The following is a 12,723-nucleotide window of genomic DNA, read 5'->3' on the forward strand; positions in this document are numbered from 1 at the left end:
ACACATTTTTTTTTGCTCAGCTTTTGGCATTTTAGCATCCCCATAGTGTTGAAACATTCATCAGCCGCCCCGTTGGCCATTCATTTGCCTGCCATCGGTTTTGCCCGGTCCTGTTTTTGGACTATAAAAGGCCATGTACCGGTCACAGGAGCATCAGAAAACCAGTGCCAGTTACCGGGAGAACACCACAGAAAATAAGAAATTTTTGTTAAATTGAACATTTTGGATTTAAAAATTTCCTTTAAAATGAAATTCATTCTAAGTATGTCGAACTTGGTCAGCGCTATATTGGTGTTTGTTTTACTGGCAGAGTTCAGTGCAGCTGGTGAGTTTTAAGGTTTAATTTTAATCAATACATTATAAAAAAGGTTAAGACTTTACTTGGAGAAGAAGTGAAAGACAGAAGTTAAAAAAGTGTTGAAATCAAAAATGTTTATAATTTTCATTCATATTTTGCAGCATCTGTTAATACTAAAGGTATACTGCATCCATAACCTTTCATACTTTATTTATTTACATTTCAAAGTAGTTCCTCTCAAAATTTTAATCTTTAAGTCTTTACTCAATAAAATTTCAGCTAAATTTGATTTTAAAGGCACATTTTTTAAAGCATGTTAATCCGAATTAAACCATTTTAGAACCGTATCATTATTTTTTTATTTGATTTCCAGACCAATTAACTTTAAAACGATACTGAATCTTGATACATTTTTAGATTACAAATTTGTTAATTTACTTTTGAAAATATTATAAGTCTTCGGTAAATTAACTTTTCCTCTAAAAGCACCCAATTAATGATCCGAAATGCAGTCCATGACATGCAGAAAAGAAATACTAATTTTGAGTGGTAACTTCTGCACAAGATTAATTATTTTCAAAAAATATTTTTGCGTGGGCTCTTGGTCGAACTAATTTAATTCCGTGGTGACTTGAAAATTAATCGAATGTCTCAAAAAAACACTCTCCATCCAGAGCTGGAGCATGATAAGAACAGACGAGGCGCTAACTTGGGGCTGTATGCGTTCCCGCGTGTTGGTCGCGGAGATCCCAGCTTTGGGAACAGTCTGCGCGACGGATTAGATGCCGCGGCCCTCGATGGCATTTACGCAGATGCCTCCCAGGAGGATTATAATGGTAAGTCCCTAGCCTGCCAACCACCTGGCCAGGATTAATGATGGCGTAACTATCCTAGCGGGACCTCATATTTTATTTGTTTAAACGTTTTCAGAGTCGGAATTCCAAAAGCGGGCCAGTGGCCTAGTAGCTTTTCCTCGAGTGGGACGCGGGGATGCTGAGCTGCGGAAGTTTGCTCACCTGTTGGCCCTGCAACAGGTCCTGGACAAGCGCACAGGACCCAGTGCCTCGTCGGGCCTTTGGTTTGGTCCCCGGCTGGGCAAGCGAAGTGTCGACCCCAAGTCCTTCGCCGAAGGCACCAAGGGTCAAAAGGAATTCAATTAAATGTAGAAACCGCACTCGGATCGAACACTCTCTGGATGATAAAGCACATCACTTTTTGTACATCAATGAATCGAAGCTTCTAATTGAATATTGTAACGGGTATATAACGAATATGTTTTTTGGTTAAATCAGGGCTGGTGAGAGCTACTATTAAAGTCTTTGTGTGTTTTCATTCCTGCAATCTTAAATTATGTAAATACAATAAACACAATAACATAACCTGCATTCGAAGCTCATTTCAAACTTTTGACTGGAATTCTGGAGTATTACGAAAAGTTTATTCTAAATGAATTGCAAACACTTGTGGTACATTATTTTCTTGTTCGTGATGATGATGACAAATTAAGGATCTAAAGCTGTTCGGATTTACTCCTGCTGTTGCCTAAATCTTCGCAACTCGCTTTGAATGGCCTCGATAAGTGGCGCTGTCCCAGTTCCCGCACTGGCATTTGTGGCCTCTTCGCCTCCTCCTCTGGATAGGTCCATCTGGTGGTCCACTCTGTGAATGGGTCCTGCGATCAGCGGTCGGTTTAAGGTCGAGTGGGAGCTATATATGCTCCCACCACCCCAGGCGCTGTACGACGGCGACGGTGGTTGAGTGGACTGCGCCGACTTGCTCGTCTTTTCCGGCTGAGCGGTGGCCGGACGATCGGCAGCTGCCCGGATGCTAGCCGCCGGTTGGAAACTGCAGAGGCAATGAGATGAATATAAGAAAAATAATAATTTTTTAGGAACTTACCTGGGCAGTCCCGCCGAGGACCCACGGTGCTCCCTTTTCGTGGCTCGGCGATTGTTGGTAAAGTTCTGGGTGGGCAGGGGCATGGGAATGTCGTCCTGGCTGGAGTACATCTGCAGGGCGCCCTCCAGTAGGCCCTCGTAGTGGGTTCTTATGGCCGAAGGATTGTGCACCGGACTGGCATTATAGTCCGCGTAGGTCAGGGCCTCTGGGAAAGATTGATGGGATGATGAGAACTCAATGAAAACATGCTGACCTGGCATTGTGGTCGGTTGGTACGGGACTGGGACTAGTTCTACTTTGGTTAATCAAGTCTAGTTTGGTTTTTTGGTGCAACAACAATAATAACAATAATAAAATCAACGACTACAGTTGCCCTAGTAACGGGGACTCGACTTCTCCCCAAATCGCACGTCCCCGTTGTCGTCGTCCTCCTCGTCGTCGTCCTGGCCCTCGTCCTTGTTCTTGTTATCGTGGTTATTGTGGTTATTAGGATTCGATTTTTTTCCACCCGCCTCACCCTGGCTGTGCTTCTTCTTGTGCCTCTCCCAGACCACAGGACCGACCACGCCCGGATCCGGATTATCGCTGTGGGAGGCGGAACGAACATTCCGTACGCTGGATGGTGGAGCCTTCGGACTCGGGAAGCTGGCTATGGTGGCGATAGTGCTGTTGGGGTCCTTGTTGCCAAGAGACTTGTGAGATCTCAGGGATCGCGTCGAGTGGTGCGATGCTCCGGCCACGGCGTTAACATTATCGTAGTAGGTTACGAAAACAGGATCCAGGACGCGATTCAGCGGCTCCGGCAGATTACCCTTGGGAAAAGCTCGCACGGAAGCCATCGATAGGAAGGAGCCAACACTGGCAGTATCGGAGGACTTGTCGGATGGCTGCAGTGTCCTGATTATTTCCTTGTTTATGGCCTCCGGGGAAATGCCACTGCCTGATTTTTGGACAAGCAACTTGTTTCGGTGATAGTTGTTGTGCGGATTGTAGGCCTCGTTCCTTTGAAAGTTCTCGTAACTCCGGCGCAGGGTCTCCGGTGAATTTTCTATCGACGAAGAACGGCCGGCCAGGGATCCTTGAACAGGACTCGTTTCCAATGACCCCACACGGTTCTCATTCAAATAGCGCCTCCTCGACTTGTGTCTTGACTTATCGCCCTTTTTCTCGGACACCACAGATGTGTAGACCGTCTCCTCATGACCCTCAGCTCTGTCGTACTGATGTCGTCTCTTGTGGCCATCAAACAGGCGGGCTGCCTTATCGTCCAGGATCCTCTGCACGTCAGCACTCGGCGGATTGATGGGACAGTACACGGAAGAATCAGAAGTGTTGTCCGTGGAGGAGGACAATGAATCCCTTCGAGATCTAGTTTCCGCCGGTGGTGCAGGGAAGGTTATCCTTGGTTCCCTTTCGTAGGAGAAATTCCGAACACCGCCCGAGGATCTAGAGTGTCCCGGAGTTGGAGCCTCCTCGCTTCTATCGCCTGTAGTTGGACGCATGGAAGTGCCTTCAGAGAGTAGTTCATTGCGGGAAGTGGTTCTGAAATGGGAACTCAAATGTAGGTTAGTTTATAATTCTTTAAGCCCTTAAGAAAATAAATAAATTCCTAATTTTATTACCTGTTGACTGCGCTGAGTTCTCTTTGCTGGGCCCGTGTTCTTCCCAAAAGCAAAACAGCCACCAGTAGTAGCATTAACAAGAGGATGGCCAAGGAACTAATAACCACCAGAGCCACATTATTTTTAACCGAATTGAAGAAACCAGCCTGCCCACTTCGAGGAACTGGCGCCAAAGCTGTAGCCGTGGGCTCTCTAATATAAGCTAATTCATAATGGTTAAGTTAGGATACTACTAATATCTAATTATCAAAATAACTCACGTTCCGATTTCATATAGACAGCCTGTCCAAATGCCTTTACCGCCTCATCTTCGCTGACCAGTTCCATATCCTTGGCAGCAGTTGTGGCCAAAATAGGACGACCATTTACCAAAACAGTGTAAATCAACTCGGTTTGATTGGCCACAGGTCGCTCGTTGCTGCTATAATGTTTATATTTATTATTAAATTATAGTATTAGGGATATAGTTTTCTTAAAGTATTAAAAGAATATATGTATGTTCTCGATAAGAAGTATTCAATATGGAGTAGTATTCCGGCCATCTAAAATTTAGTAAGCTTTTGTAAGCACTCTTATGACTGTTAGCTTCATAATCCATTAATCGAGTTCATGACATCCAAGTCATAACAAAACTTTATTTTTTAACACTTACAATTTGAGGTTGACGTAGTTGCTTTCCTCAGTGCTGGCGGTGCTCCACTTTTGCACATCCGCCTCGCTAATTTGCGTCAGGTTGTGTATGACAACTCTAACACGCTCGTCCCTATAAAATGATTGTTGCTGTTGTTGTTGTTTTTGTTGTTCTAGATGCGGTTGTTTCGTCAACAAAGGTTCGTGCACTTCCCTCAATTTTTCCGATTTCCCATTCTGCTGTATGAGCTCCCAGGGGATCAGGGTAACGAATGCCCCATAATCGATGTTCTCCGTGCTGGTCGATTGCGTGACCCCAATGGGTAAACTTTCATCGGATACGTCCGGTTCCTGTTCCTCGGAATTACTAGACCATTCAGTATCCTCACCCAGCCTCCTCACGGTCTTTATGTAGGGCTCGTTATCCTCCGGCATGTCCAGCAACTCCACGTCATCCGAAGGGGATCCTGTCGTAGTTGGCGGATTATCAGTAATTGATTTTCGACGTTCTCGATTGGCTGGCACATTTACGCCCTCGATTTGCTGAGCTCCGTTTATGCCCAAATGCCGGGTTTGTTGTCTTGGGAGAAATAAGAAAAAATAATGGAAAAAATAAGGATTATTGTCTATATTTTACCTCGTAAAAGCCAGCCGATATAGTCGCGCCAGCTTCTCCTCCAGTAAGGGGTTATCCTTGGCTGTATAAAATCCTGACATAACTGTAAGCAACCAATATCGTCGATCGGTTGCCGAATAATTAAGGGGCGGCATTCCAGGCCCCATTTCCCAGGTGCCTCCGCCATCATCCGGCTTGCAGTCAATGCAAATGGGAATGTCAATTTCCTAGATATCCATCACAAGGAAAATTTGTATTTCTGTTTCCGCCTCCTCAAAAACATGGACTTACATTATTACCATCCACATAGACGGTGGCCACCACCGTTTCCGTCTTGACAATCACATCCTTTCCCTTAGTTATTCCTGTGTGAACCTTTTTGAGGAAGTCCGGGGGCCCATCACCAGAACCAGTCCAAAAGAAGTCTTCCAAATGCACCTCATCCTTGCTATCGGGATAATCGTCTTCAGTGTTATCTGGAAATGGAATCATATCATTTGTGCAGCTATTCTTTTAGTTTCTTGAACTTTCAACCCGTTTCCATAGAAAATAAACAATATGATATGAAATAAATATAAATGGACTCCAAAACACTAAAAGAAAACTTTGTGTTTATGTTCAATTTGTTTTTTTTTTTAATTATTAACTTTTTTATAGCCTAAACATTTAGAATCATAGTTGTTACATTGTCTCATAACCCAAATAAAATTTATTTCAACTAAAATATGACAATATTAGCTACTCAACCACCTCGTGTATTTACCTCATTGACTTTTGATTTGGTTACTGCTTGTTTGGATTCATTTTTTCGAGTTTGTTTGATCAATTGCTCTAATGGCAACATATTTCCGTCATCGAGTGCAGTGCTTCTGCGAGAATTATGCTCGCTGGGGAACTAACTTAAACTCTTCCGCAGTTTACCCCCCTTCTCTTCCCAACTATACAGACAATAATAAATTTATCGATTAGCACATTCACTTCCGAGAACCCCAAAAAAATGGGAAAATAGGAAGGAACTTGACAATTGGCTTGCGTGTTGGGTGTGCAATTAGGTTTAACGCACTGACCACCTGCCTTGATTTGGCTCGGGTCAGTTCCCTCATTTACTTTTCTTTTTTGCAATTAACCTGTATTGATTGTCCCAAATTTTTGGCTTCGAGCAATGATGAATTTTTGATGTTTTGTGGAAATGCTTTCAGCCAGAAATGCCACAAACCGTGCAAAGCAAAGGAAGCGTTAAAGGTCAACATGTTTGCCACCCAACAGCCGCACTAGAGCCCTAAAAACCTCTGAATAATATTTGAACCAAAAGCCAAAAAAAAAGTCGAATAAAATTTCACTCAAATGCTCAACTCACCGTGACTTAATTGTATAAGCGGCTGACCAAGCTGCTGCGACTTTTGCGTGGCTCTGGAATTGTTTAAAATTCCCAAAAATAATATCAACACAATCGCACTTTTGGCTTTCATTTTCACTGGATTATTCATGTAGGATTATGGCACTTTCAAGTCTCTTCACTTCTAGCCACATTTCCCCCGTTGTAGGAACTAGTCTAGTCTCTTTTTAAGGGAAAATTATTCTAGTCTGCGGGGTATATTATATAGGTTTCTGATTCAGAGTCGCCTCACTGCTGTCGTTGTCGAACGTTGTCCGGGAACTAAACGCTCCATTGTAATCCAAACATTCTCGGCCCTCTTGGTGGTGGTTCGCATGGGTGACATTGTTATAACGCTCTCTGTTTGGGCCGCTTTATGCCTGGTCAGTTACCTGTGGCAACGGCAATATCAGAGGCAACAGGCAAATACAGTGCAGCTCAATGTGCAATACACCACCCAAATGCAGTTCATGTAAATACTATACATAATTTTTCAAAAGTAATTTTTTATGAAAGAAGGCTCCATCATTTTAACAAATAATTATATTTCCATAAGTAAGCTTTTAAATTTATACATTTTTTTATTTAGATTACATTTGAACCTTTTTGGACTCGGTTTTTAAACAATACACACTGTACCAGAAAAAGGCGCCAACGCAAACCCCGCTTTTCCGTAAACAATGAAAAGCTACCGGAAAATGTTGCCAAATCTGACTTTGTGGTTAAACAGAGCCTCTCATTAAGCTTTTTAGTACAGCTTTCGTTACTGTACTAAATTTGTATAATTACTTAATGGTAGTGCCGCTTAGACTAGAATAAGAATAACTGCAAGGTATAACTGAAAAAATTCATGATTTTTTACCAACAAATTTCTTAATTAGACAGCTTTTGAAACTTGTAAAATATTTCTGTTATATATTATTTTTATATATAAATAACAAAAAAAATATAAATATAATCATACCAACTTATTCTAAATCATATTCTAAGCTTATAAAAAACTTCGCATATTAATTGTTGAGGTACCAAACACGTTATGCTGTGTTTAGGTTGTAACTTAAAACTTTCTTTAACCAGAAAAGGACTTGAGAGTTGCACTGCTCAATGTGCGGTTTTTGATTTCGTAGCGGGATGTGTCGACATTATACATGGTCGCAGAATCAGTTTTGACATCGTACGAGGAGTTAACCATGGCCACCAACTGCTCATTCAAAGTGCCAGGATTCTTGAGAACTCCCATTTCCTCGCGTTGGCTGCTATTTGCCTTCTCCAAACTAAAATGTAACAAATATAATTGTGAGTTTAATTTTTATGTTTTACCTATTCTAGTTAAGGTAACAAAATTGCACTTACAGGAAGCGGTGACCCTCTTTGAGGGGTGTCTGGTTCAAAAACTTGGTCTTAATAGAAGAAATGGGTTTATCCAGCACGCCACCTGAGCTACTGGCTGTCAGGATCGCCAACATGGCAATGATAAGTAGCTATAAACGAAAGTGAGAGCACAAATCAGAGATCACAAATTTCAATATTTTCCTTGTCGGACTATATATCGGATTATATCTCATCTACTTGTTATTTACTGGTGACAATATTTATTTTTTTTGTATTTGGGTACACTTGCGATGCCAATGTAATTACCAACAAGTATAGTTTTTATAGTAGTTATTCAAGTATCTAATATAAGTTTCTTTAAAATTTTTCAATCCAGTCTCCTGGGGAATTTCTTACAATTTTGCTAAAAACCATGTTGAGGCGCGTTGAAGTTTCCGAGCTATACTAAAATATGTGAAGCGTGCGTCCTAATATGTATATAAACGTTATAATCTGCATAAAGGTCTGGGAATTATTAAGTAGCTGCCACTAGTGAGTAAAACCGGTCGGATTAATCCCTAAATTAAAATGCCGAAAGAAACCATAACGTTAACGCGTCATAATAACCTATTAATATGTTTGCTTCGCTAATTTTTGATTTTGACCCATTCCCCCGCCAATCGCTGTGGGGGCCGTTTTATGCCTGATATCAGAGGCATATATGTATAAAGGCGAATACCAGAAAAGTCGAGCTGTAATGCACCACCCCAAACGCAATAAATTATTATACATAATTATATGAGTTCTCAGTTTTAAAAGATTTTTAAATAAGAGCTTCTTGACACAAATTCTGTATTTGTAGTTCAACAAAGTGTTTTACATAGATTTTTCTAAGTGTCTTACTTAGTATAGCTTTCGTTACTAGACTAATATATAATAGTAGTGCCTGTCTTGGTTAAAAGCTTTTAATTCAAGTCTAAAAGCTGACTGCTACGCCTTAAGAACGAATTCAAAAAACCATAAACGACCTTCATGTTGTTACATCAAACATTGTTGGCCATGTATTTTATTTGTCTGGTTTGAGTGGTAACGTAATAATTAATAATAATTGATTAATTTATAATAATTTGTTAGGTGTTGAGCGGCACTTCCCAGCTTTTTTGGTACGCCCAAGTACCTGGTTGATGTAGCCAAACACGGCTAACAATAGGACAAGGTTTTGAGTGTAGGCTTACAAAAAATCCCCGAAAAAATCATAAATATTAGCTTGTTCAATGAATTTACCATTTATCATTTGGCAAAAAACAAGTTTGTTGGACTAAATGTTTCCTGGAACCAGTCCAAATAAGCAGCTCAAGCCAGCATCGATTTTAGATAGCTCGAATCATTAAATCCTAATTTTGATTATATGCTAGGCCGTGAATTAACTTCGTCGTATTAACTCATAATTTTCATCTGCAGGCGGTTATTAGCTCTTGAGCTACCAAATGACTTGTCTTGACTTTAAATCTTTGTGTTTGGCAGCAAAAAAGCGTTACTTTGTTGTCAATGCTTCATAGGTTCTAAAAAAGAAACGTGTTTTGGGTGTCATATGTTGATGGACACCATAAAACCACGCTAATTTGTCTAGCACAAAGATTTTCTAAAGGTCAAAGCTATTACGCAATAGAAAACTCGTCTATCCAGAGTTTAGTTCAATGATACGCTATCAACTAAACTTGATCTTGGCCAGATGCTAACTAAAATTGTTATTTCGGGACGCCAATTAACCAGTTTTAGAAAAAGAAAATGGATTACTATTTTGTTTTTATTATCTTTTTTATTTAAACCTTGAAACTATTTAAACTTTAACCGGCGGCGGACTTGAGAGCTCCAGGGCTCAGCTTGCGGTTCTTGATTTGGTAGCGGGACTTGTAGCCATCCTTGTCGGCGGTGTACATCGTCACAGTTTCAGTGTCAGTCTTCTCATCGTAGGAGGAGTAGGTACCCATGACCACCAACTGCTCATCCGGGGTTCCAGGATTCATGATCACACCCATTTCCTCGCGTTTGCTGCCATTAGGCTCCTCTTGCCTGAAATTTTTTGAAGAAACTTTGTGAGTTTCAATATCTTTGTTGAAAGTAAGGAGATGACACTTACGAGAAACGGTAACCCTCTTTGGTGGGAGCCTGGTTGTAGAACTCCGTCATAAGAGTAGGAAAGACATAATCCAGCAGGCCAGCAGAGCTGTTGGCGGCCATGACGGCCAACAAGGCAGTGAAGAGTAGCTATGAAAGAAATTAAAACGATAAGAAACAAAATCGATAATTTATATTTGGTTTTTAATTCTAAACACTTAAGTTTTTCCTTCAATTTAAAATTATAGTGAAACAACTATTGGTTTGTAATTTTAATTGACCGCCAAGTTTCCTTAAAGAAGCACTTTCCTGTGCTTCTCTCATATACTCTGACAATATTAATTTGTTGGAATTTAAAATTCCAAAATCTGTTTAAATTTATTATCTCCATTAATATCCCGAATGTACATATACTTTTACCAATAAATTTTAGAAATGAATGACACAGACACATTCCGTTTTGGGAAGTTCTAGTCTTCAAGATCAAGGCTATTTAAAATTAAAGTTCCAGGCAATTTTTAATAATGTCATTAATATTGTCTATAAAAGATCAATGCCTTTTTTAATCATCATCCGCACGGGTGTAACAATACTTTGTTAATATGCGAACCAATAAACCCTTGCATCATCTATTGACACAGCTGCATGTCCAGCAGATTGCTTTTATTTAGATTATTCACACACTTTGGATGCCAATGTAATTGCCAACTATTACCGAGTCCATAAGGTCGCGGACACTGTATAGTTTGTATCACCTTTTGCTATCCGGGTTCCGCCCTGAGGAGTTACTTACCAATTTGGCAGAAACCATGTTGATGCGCGCTGAAGTTTCCGAGCTATACTAAAGTATTCGAAGCGTGCCCCCTAATATATAAAAGTTAAGATCTGCATAGAGGTCTGGGCTCTCGCGTGAAGCACACATACATCGGATGGGTCATATTTTTTACTTAGTAGCTGCCACTATTGAGTAAAACCGGTCGAGTTGATTCCTCACTTGAAAAGCTGAAAGAAACACTAACGCCAACGCCTCTTAGTAACCTATTATATGTTTGTTTTGCTGATTGACGATTTCGGCAAAACAAAAAGGACAAGAATCCATTGATCGGGCCGGATCATAAAATGTTCTCCAACAGGTGCTCCAAAATTCTCTTGCATTCCATTTCTCACACTCACATCATAATGTGGTTATCCTTGGATTTATTGGCTGATTTATGCAGAATTATTTGCATATTTTCAAGATGTCGATACATAATCGCATTTTTTTGGCCAAAAACAAGTATAGTTTTAGCCATATCCAGTTTTTTTTAGGATGCGTTTCAAAAGTTCTTTTTTTTCTGGGAATAATGATTTTTTTAATGAAAGCGCGGATGGTGTTAAATGGGTTTTATTATGATAAGGATAATTATTAATTTCATTTTAAACATAAAGCGGTACACTTTAGGCAACTGTATTAATGGTTGCTAATTTGCGCAGTCATTAATCATTTCTTCACCTAACTTTAAAAGATCACAAATCACTTAATAATGAACTAGCAGTTATTAAACTCATAATTATTTAAATATTCTTTTTTTATTCAACAAAATACGTTCTTTGAAAACCGCAAAAAAAGTTTAAAATTGTTTCTAATTGACATTTTATTTTGTCCAGCTGTAGACCAGATAAAGAAAAATTCAATACATTTGCATTGCTGTATTATTTTTTTATATCAGCTATATTATACTTTTATATCTGCCACTAAAAATTGATTAAAACCGATTGCATTGATTAACTAAAAATGCCAACTCATATCGCACTAATTATGTTAGCTATAATTTATGGTTTCATGAAAAAAATCAATGAGATGAACTATAGAATATTTATTCCCTTAAGATCTAAGACATTCTGGGGAATTCCGGCAATTTTTACGTTTCATTCAAATTTTGCTTAACTAGTTAAAACTAGTTTCCGACAAGTTTTCACTTTTTATAGGATGAGGGCGATGGTGCTTCCCAATAATTCTTCGATTCAATTGGTTTTTCTGTGTGAATCATTAAATTCTTTGACAGAAGTGCTCATCGGGTGATGAGTAATTATTGTAATTAATAAATAATAAAGAAGCTTTAAACATAGCGCATGTTTAATGAACCCTTCTCATGTTTTTTGTTTATTTAAAGTTTAATAAGGCTGTTTGAGGTTTTTTTAAGAAAACAGCAATAAATCATTCTAACAAACAAAATGGTCAAAAATATAGATTTGGACAGATAACCTTGAATAACTTTAAATGATTTAAGGGAAAATGGTAATACAATCTTTAGAATGTGGCTTATGGCGTCATCAGTTCTGACGTTTGATTCCTTAACTGGTTTTTTTTGTACGTCATGCTTTATCTAACAAGAAAAATATAGTTGTTTTCATTTAAAGAATGAAGCCCAACATAATATAATCTTTTTTATACAACTTTTTAATACAAATCTTAAATTTAAGGTTGTTGTTACCTAATCTATAATTAAAAGTCTTACAAACTTGGTAATTTAATATACAATTTTAAATTTTAAATTTGGTGGTGAGATCTTGACGCTTTCAATGACAAAAAGCTGAATGCTATAAAACCATCAGGCAGTAGGTAATGTAAAATACAGTAGATGGCGCTTCGTATCGAAAAATTGTGTAGATACATTTTAAATTTAAACATTCACAGGGAATATCTGCATAGATTTATATTTATTAATATTTAAATTCTAACACATTAGATTTAATTGTTATTATTACAAAATTATTAAAATTAATATATACAAAGTCACGGGATAACTTTTTTTCAATTATAACCGCCCATGTCCAAACATTGAGAGCTAAATGAGCCCTTTCAAAAAACTAA

At 39.0% G+C, this 12,723-nt stretch overlaps 4 protein-coding genes across 8 annotated transcripts; 1 reads left to right on the forward strand and 3 right to left on the reverse strand.

Moving 5' to 3' along the window:
* Positions 1–171: 171 nt before the first annotated feature.
* Capa (cardio acceleratory peptide capability) lies at positions 172–1,683 on the forward strand. Its single transcript, XM_017236772.3, has 3 exons — positions 172–325; positions 973–1,134; positions 1,229–1,683. The coding sequence occupies exons 1-3, from the start codon at positions 247–249 to the stop codon at positions 1,456–1,458; spliced, it is 471 nt and encodes a 156-aa protein (XP_017092261.2). The 5' UTR covers positions 172–246; the 3' UTR covers positions 1,459–1,683.
* A 36-nt stretch (positions 1,684–1,719) lies between these two features.
* Positions 1,720–6,599, reverse strand: LOC108122211 (uncharacterized). 5 transcript variants are annotated; one of them, XM_070281869.1, is made up of 9 exons: positions 6,423–6,599; positions 5,357–5,541; positions 5,087–5,292; positions 4,472–5,029; positions 4,080–4,237; positions 3,820–4,021; positions 2,715–3,751; positions 2,198–2,402; positions 1,720–2,143 (listed from the first exon to the last, which is right to left on the reverse strand). In XM_070281869.1, the coding sequence occupies exons 1-9, from the start codon at positions 6,550–6,552 to the stop codon at positions 1,825–1,827; spliced, it is 3,000 nt and encodes a 999-aa protein (XP_070137970.1). In that variant the 5' UTR covers positions 6,553–6,599; the 3' UTR covers positions 1,720–1,824. The 5 variants fall into 5 exon arrangements, with proteins under 5 accessions (XP_070137970.1, XP_017092260.2, XP_017092259.2 ...); XM_017236771.3 differs by having other exon boundaries at positions 1,721–2,143; positions 2,715–3,739; XM_017236770.3 differs by having other exon boundaries at positions 1,721–2,143; positions 2,715–3,739; positions 4,080–4,240.
* A 910-nt stretch (positions 6,600–7,509) lies between these two features.
* LOC108121765 (uncharacterized) lies at positions 7,510–7,915 on the reverse strand. Its single transcript, XM_017236054.3, has 2 exons — positions 7,794–7,915; positions 7,510–7,714 (listed from the first exon to the last, which is right to left on the reverse strand). The coding sequence occupies exons 1-2, from the start codon at positions 7,904–7,906 to the stop codon at positions 7,510–7,512; spliced, it is 318 nt and encodes a 105-aa protein (XP_017091543.2). The 5' UTR covers positions 7,907–7,915.
* Positions 7,916–9,598: 1,683 nt separating this feature from the next.
* On the reverse strand, positions 9,599–10,720 carry LOC108121876 (larval cuticle protein 65Ab1-like). The gene is made up of 3 exons (XM_017236177.2): positions 10,663–10,720; positions 9,892–10,019; positions 9,599–9,824 (listed from the first exon to the last, which is right to left on the reverse strand). The coding sequence occupies exons 1-3, from the start codon at positions 10,678–10,680 to the stop codon at positions 9,599–9,601; spliced, it is 372 nt and encodes a 123-aa protein (XP_017091666.2). The 5' UTR covers positions 10,681–10,720.
* Positions 10,721–12,723: the final 2,003 nt, after the last annotated feature.

This window comes from Drosophila bipectinata, chromosome 3R (assembly GCF_030179905.1).
Source record: "Drosophila bipectinata strain 14024-0381.07 chromosome 3R, DbipHiC1v2, whole genome shotgun sequence".
Taxonomy (NCBI): Eukaryota; Metazoa; Arthropoda; class Insecta; order Diptera; family Drosophilidae; genus Drosophila; species Drosophila bipectinata.

Coding starts and splice junctions, on each gene's coding strand:
- Capa (XM_017236772.3), top strand. CDS start 247: ATGAAATTCATTCTAAGTATGTCGAACTTGGTCAGCGCTATATTGGTG. Junction 326..972: donor GGCAGAGTTCAGTGCAGCTG/GTGAGTTTTAAG, acceptor CTCTCCATCCAG/AGCTGGAGCATGATAAGAAC. Junction 1,135..1,228: donor CTCCCAGGAGGATTATAATG/GTAAGTCCCTAG, acceptor AAACGTTTTCAG/AGTCGGAATTCCAAAAGCGG.
- LOC108122211 (XM_070281868.1), bottom strand. CDS start 6,552: ATGAATAATCCAGTGAAAATGAAAGCCAAAAGTGCGATTGTGTTGATA. Junction 5,542..6,422: donor GCTTATACAATTAAGTCACG/GTGAGTTGAGCA, acceptor TTCCATTTCCAG/ATAACACTGAAGACGATTAT. Junction 4,022..4,079: donor TGTCTATATGAAATCGGAAC/GTGAGTTATTTT, acceptor ATTATGAATTAG/CTTATATTAGAGAGCCCACG.
- LOC108121765 (XM_017236054.3), bottom strand. CDS start 7,906: ATGTTGGCGATCCTGACAGCCAGTAGCTCAGGTGGCGTGCTGGATAAA. Junction 7,715..7,793: donor AAAGAGGGTCACCGCTTCCT/GTAAGTGCAATT, acceptor GTTACATTTTAG/TTTGGAGAAGGCAAATAGCA.
- LOC108121876 (XM_017236177.2), bottom strand. Junction 9,825..9,891: donor AAAGAGGGTTACCGTTTCTC/GTAAGTGTCATC, acceptor AAAAAATTTCAG/GCAAGAGGAGCCTAATGGCA.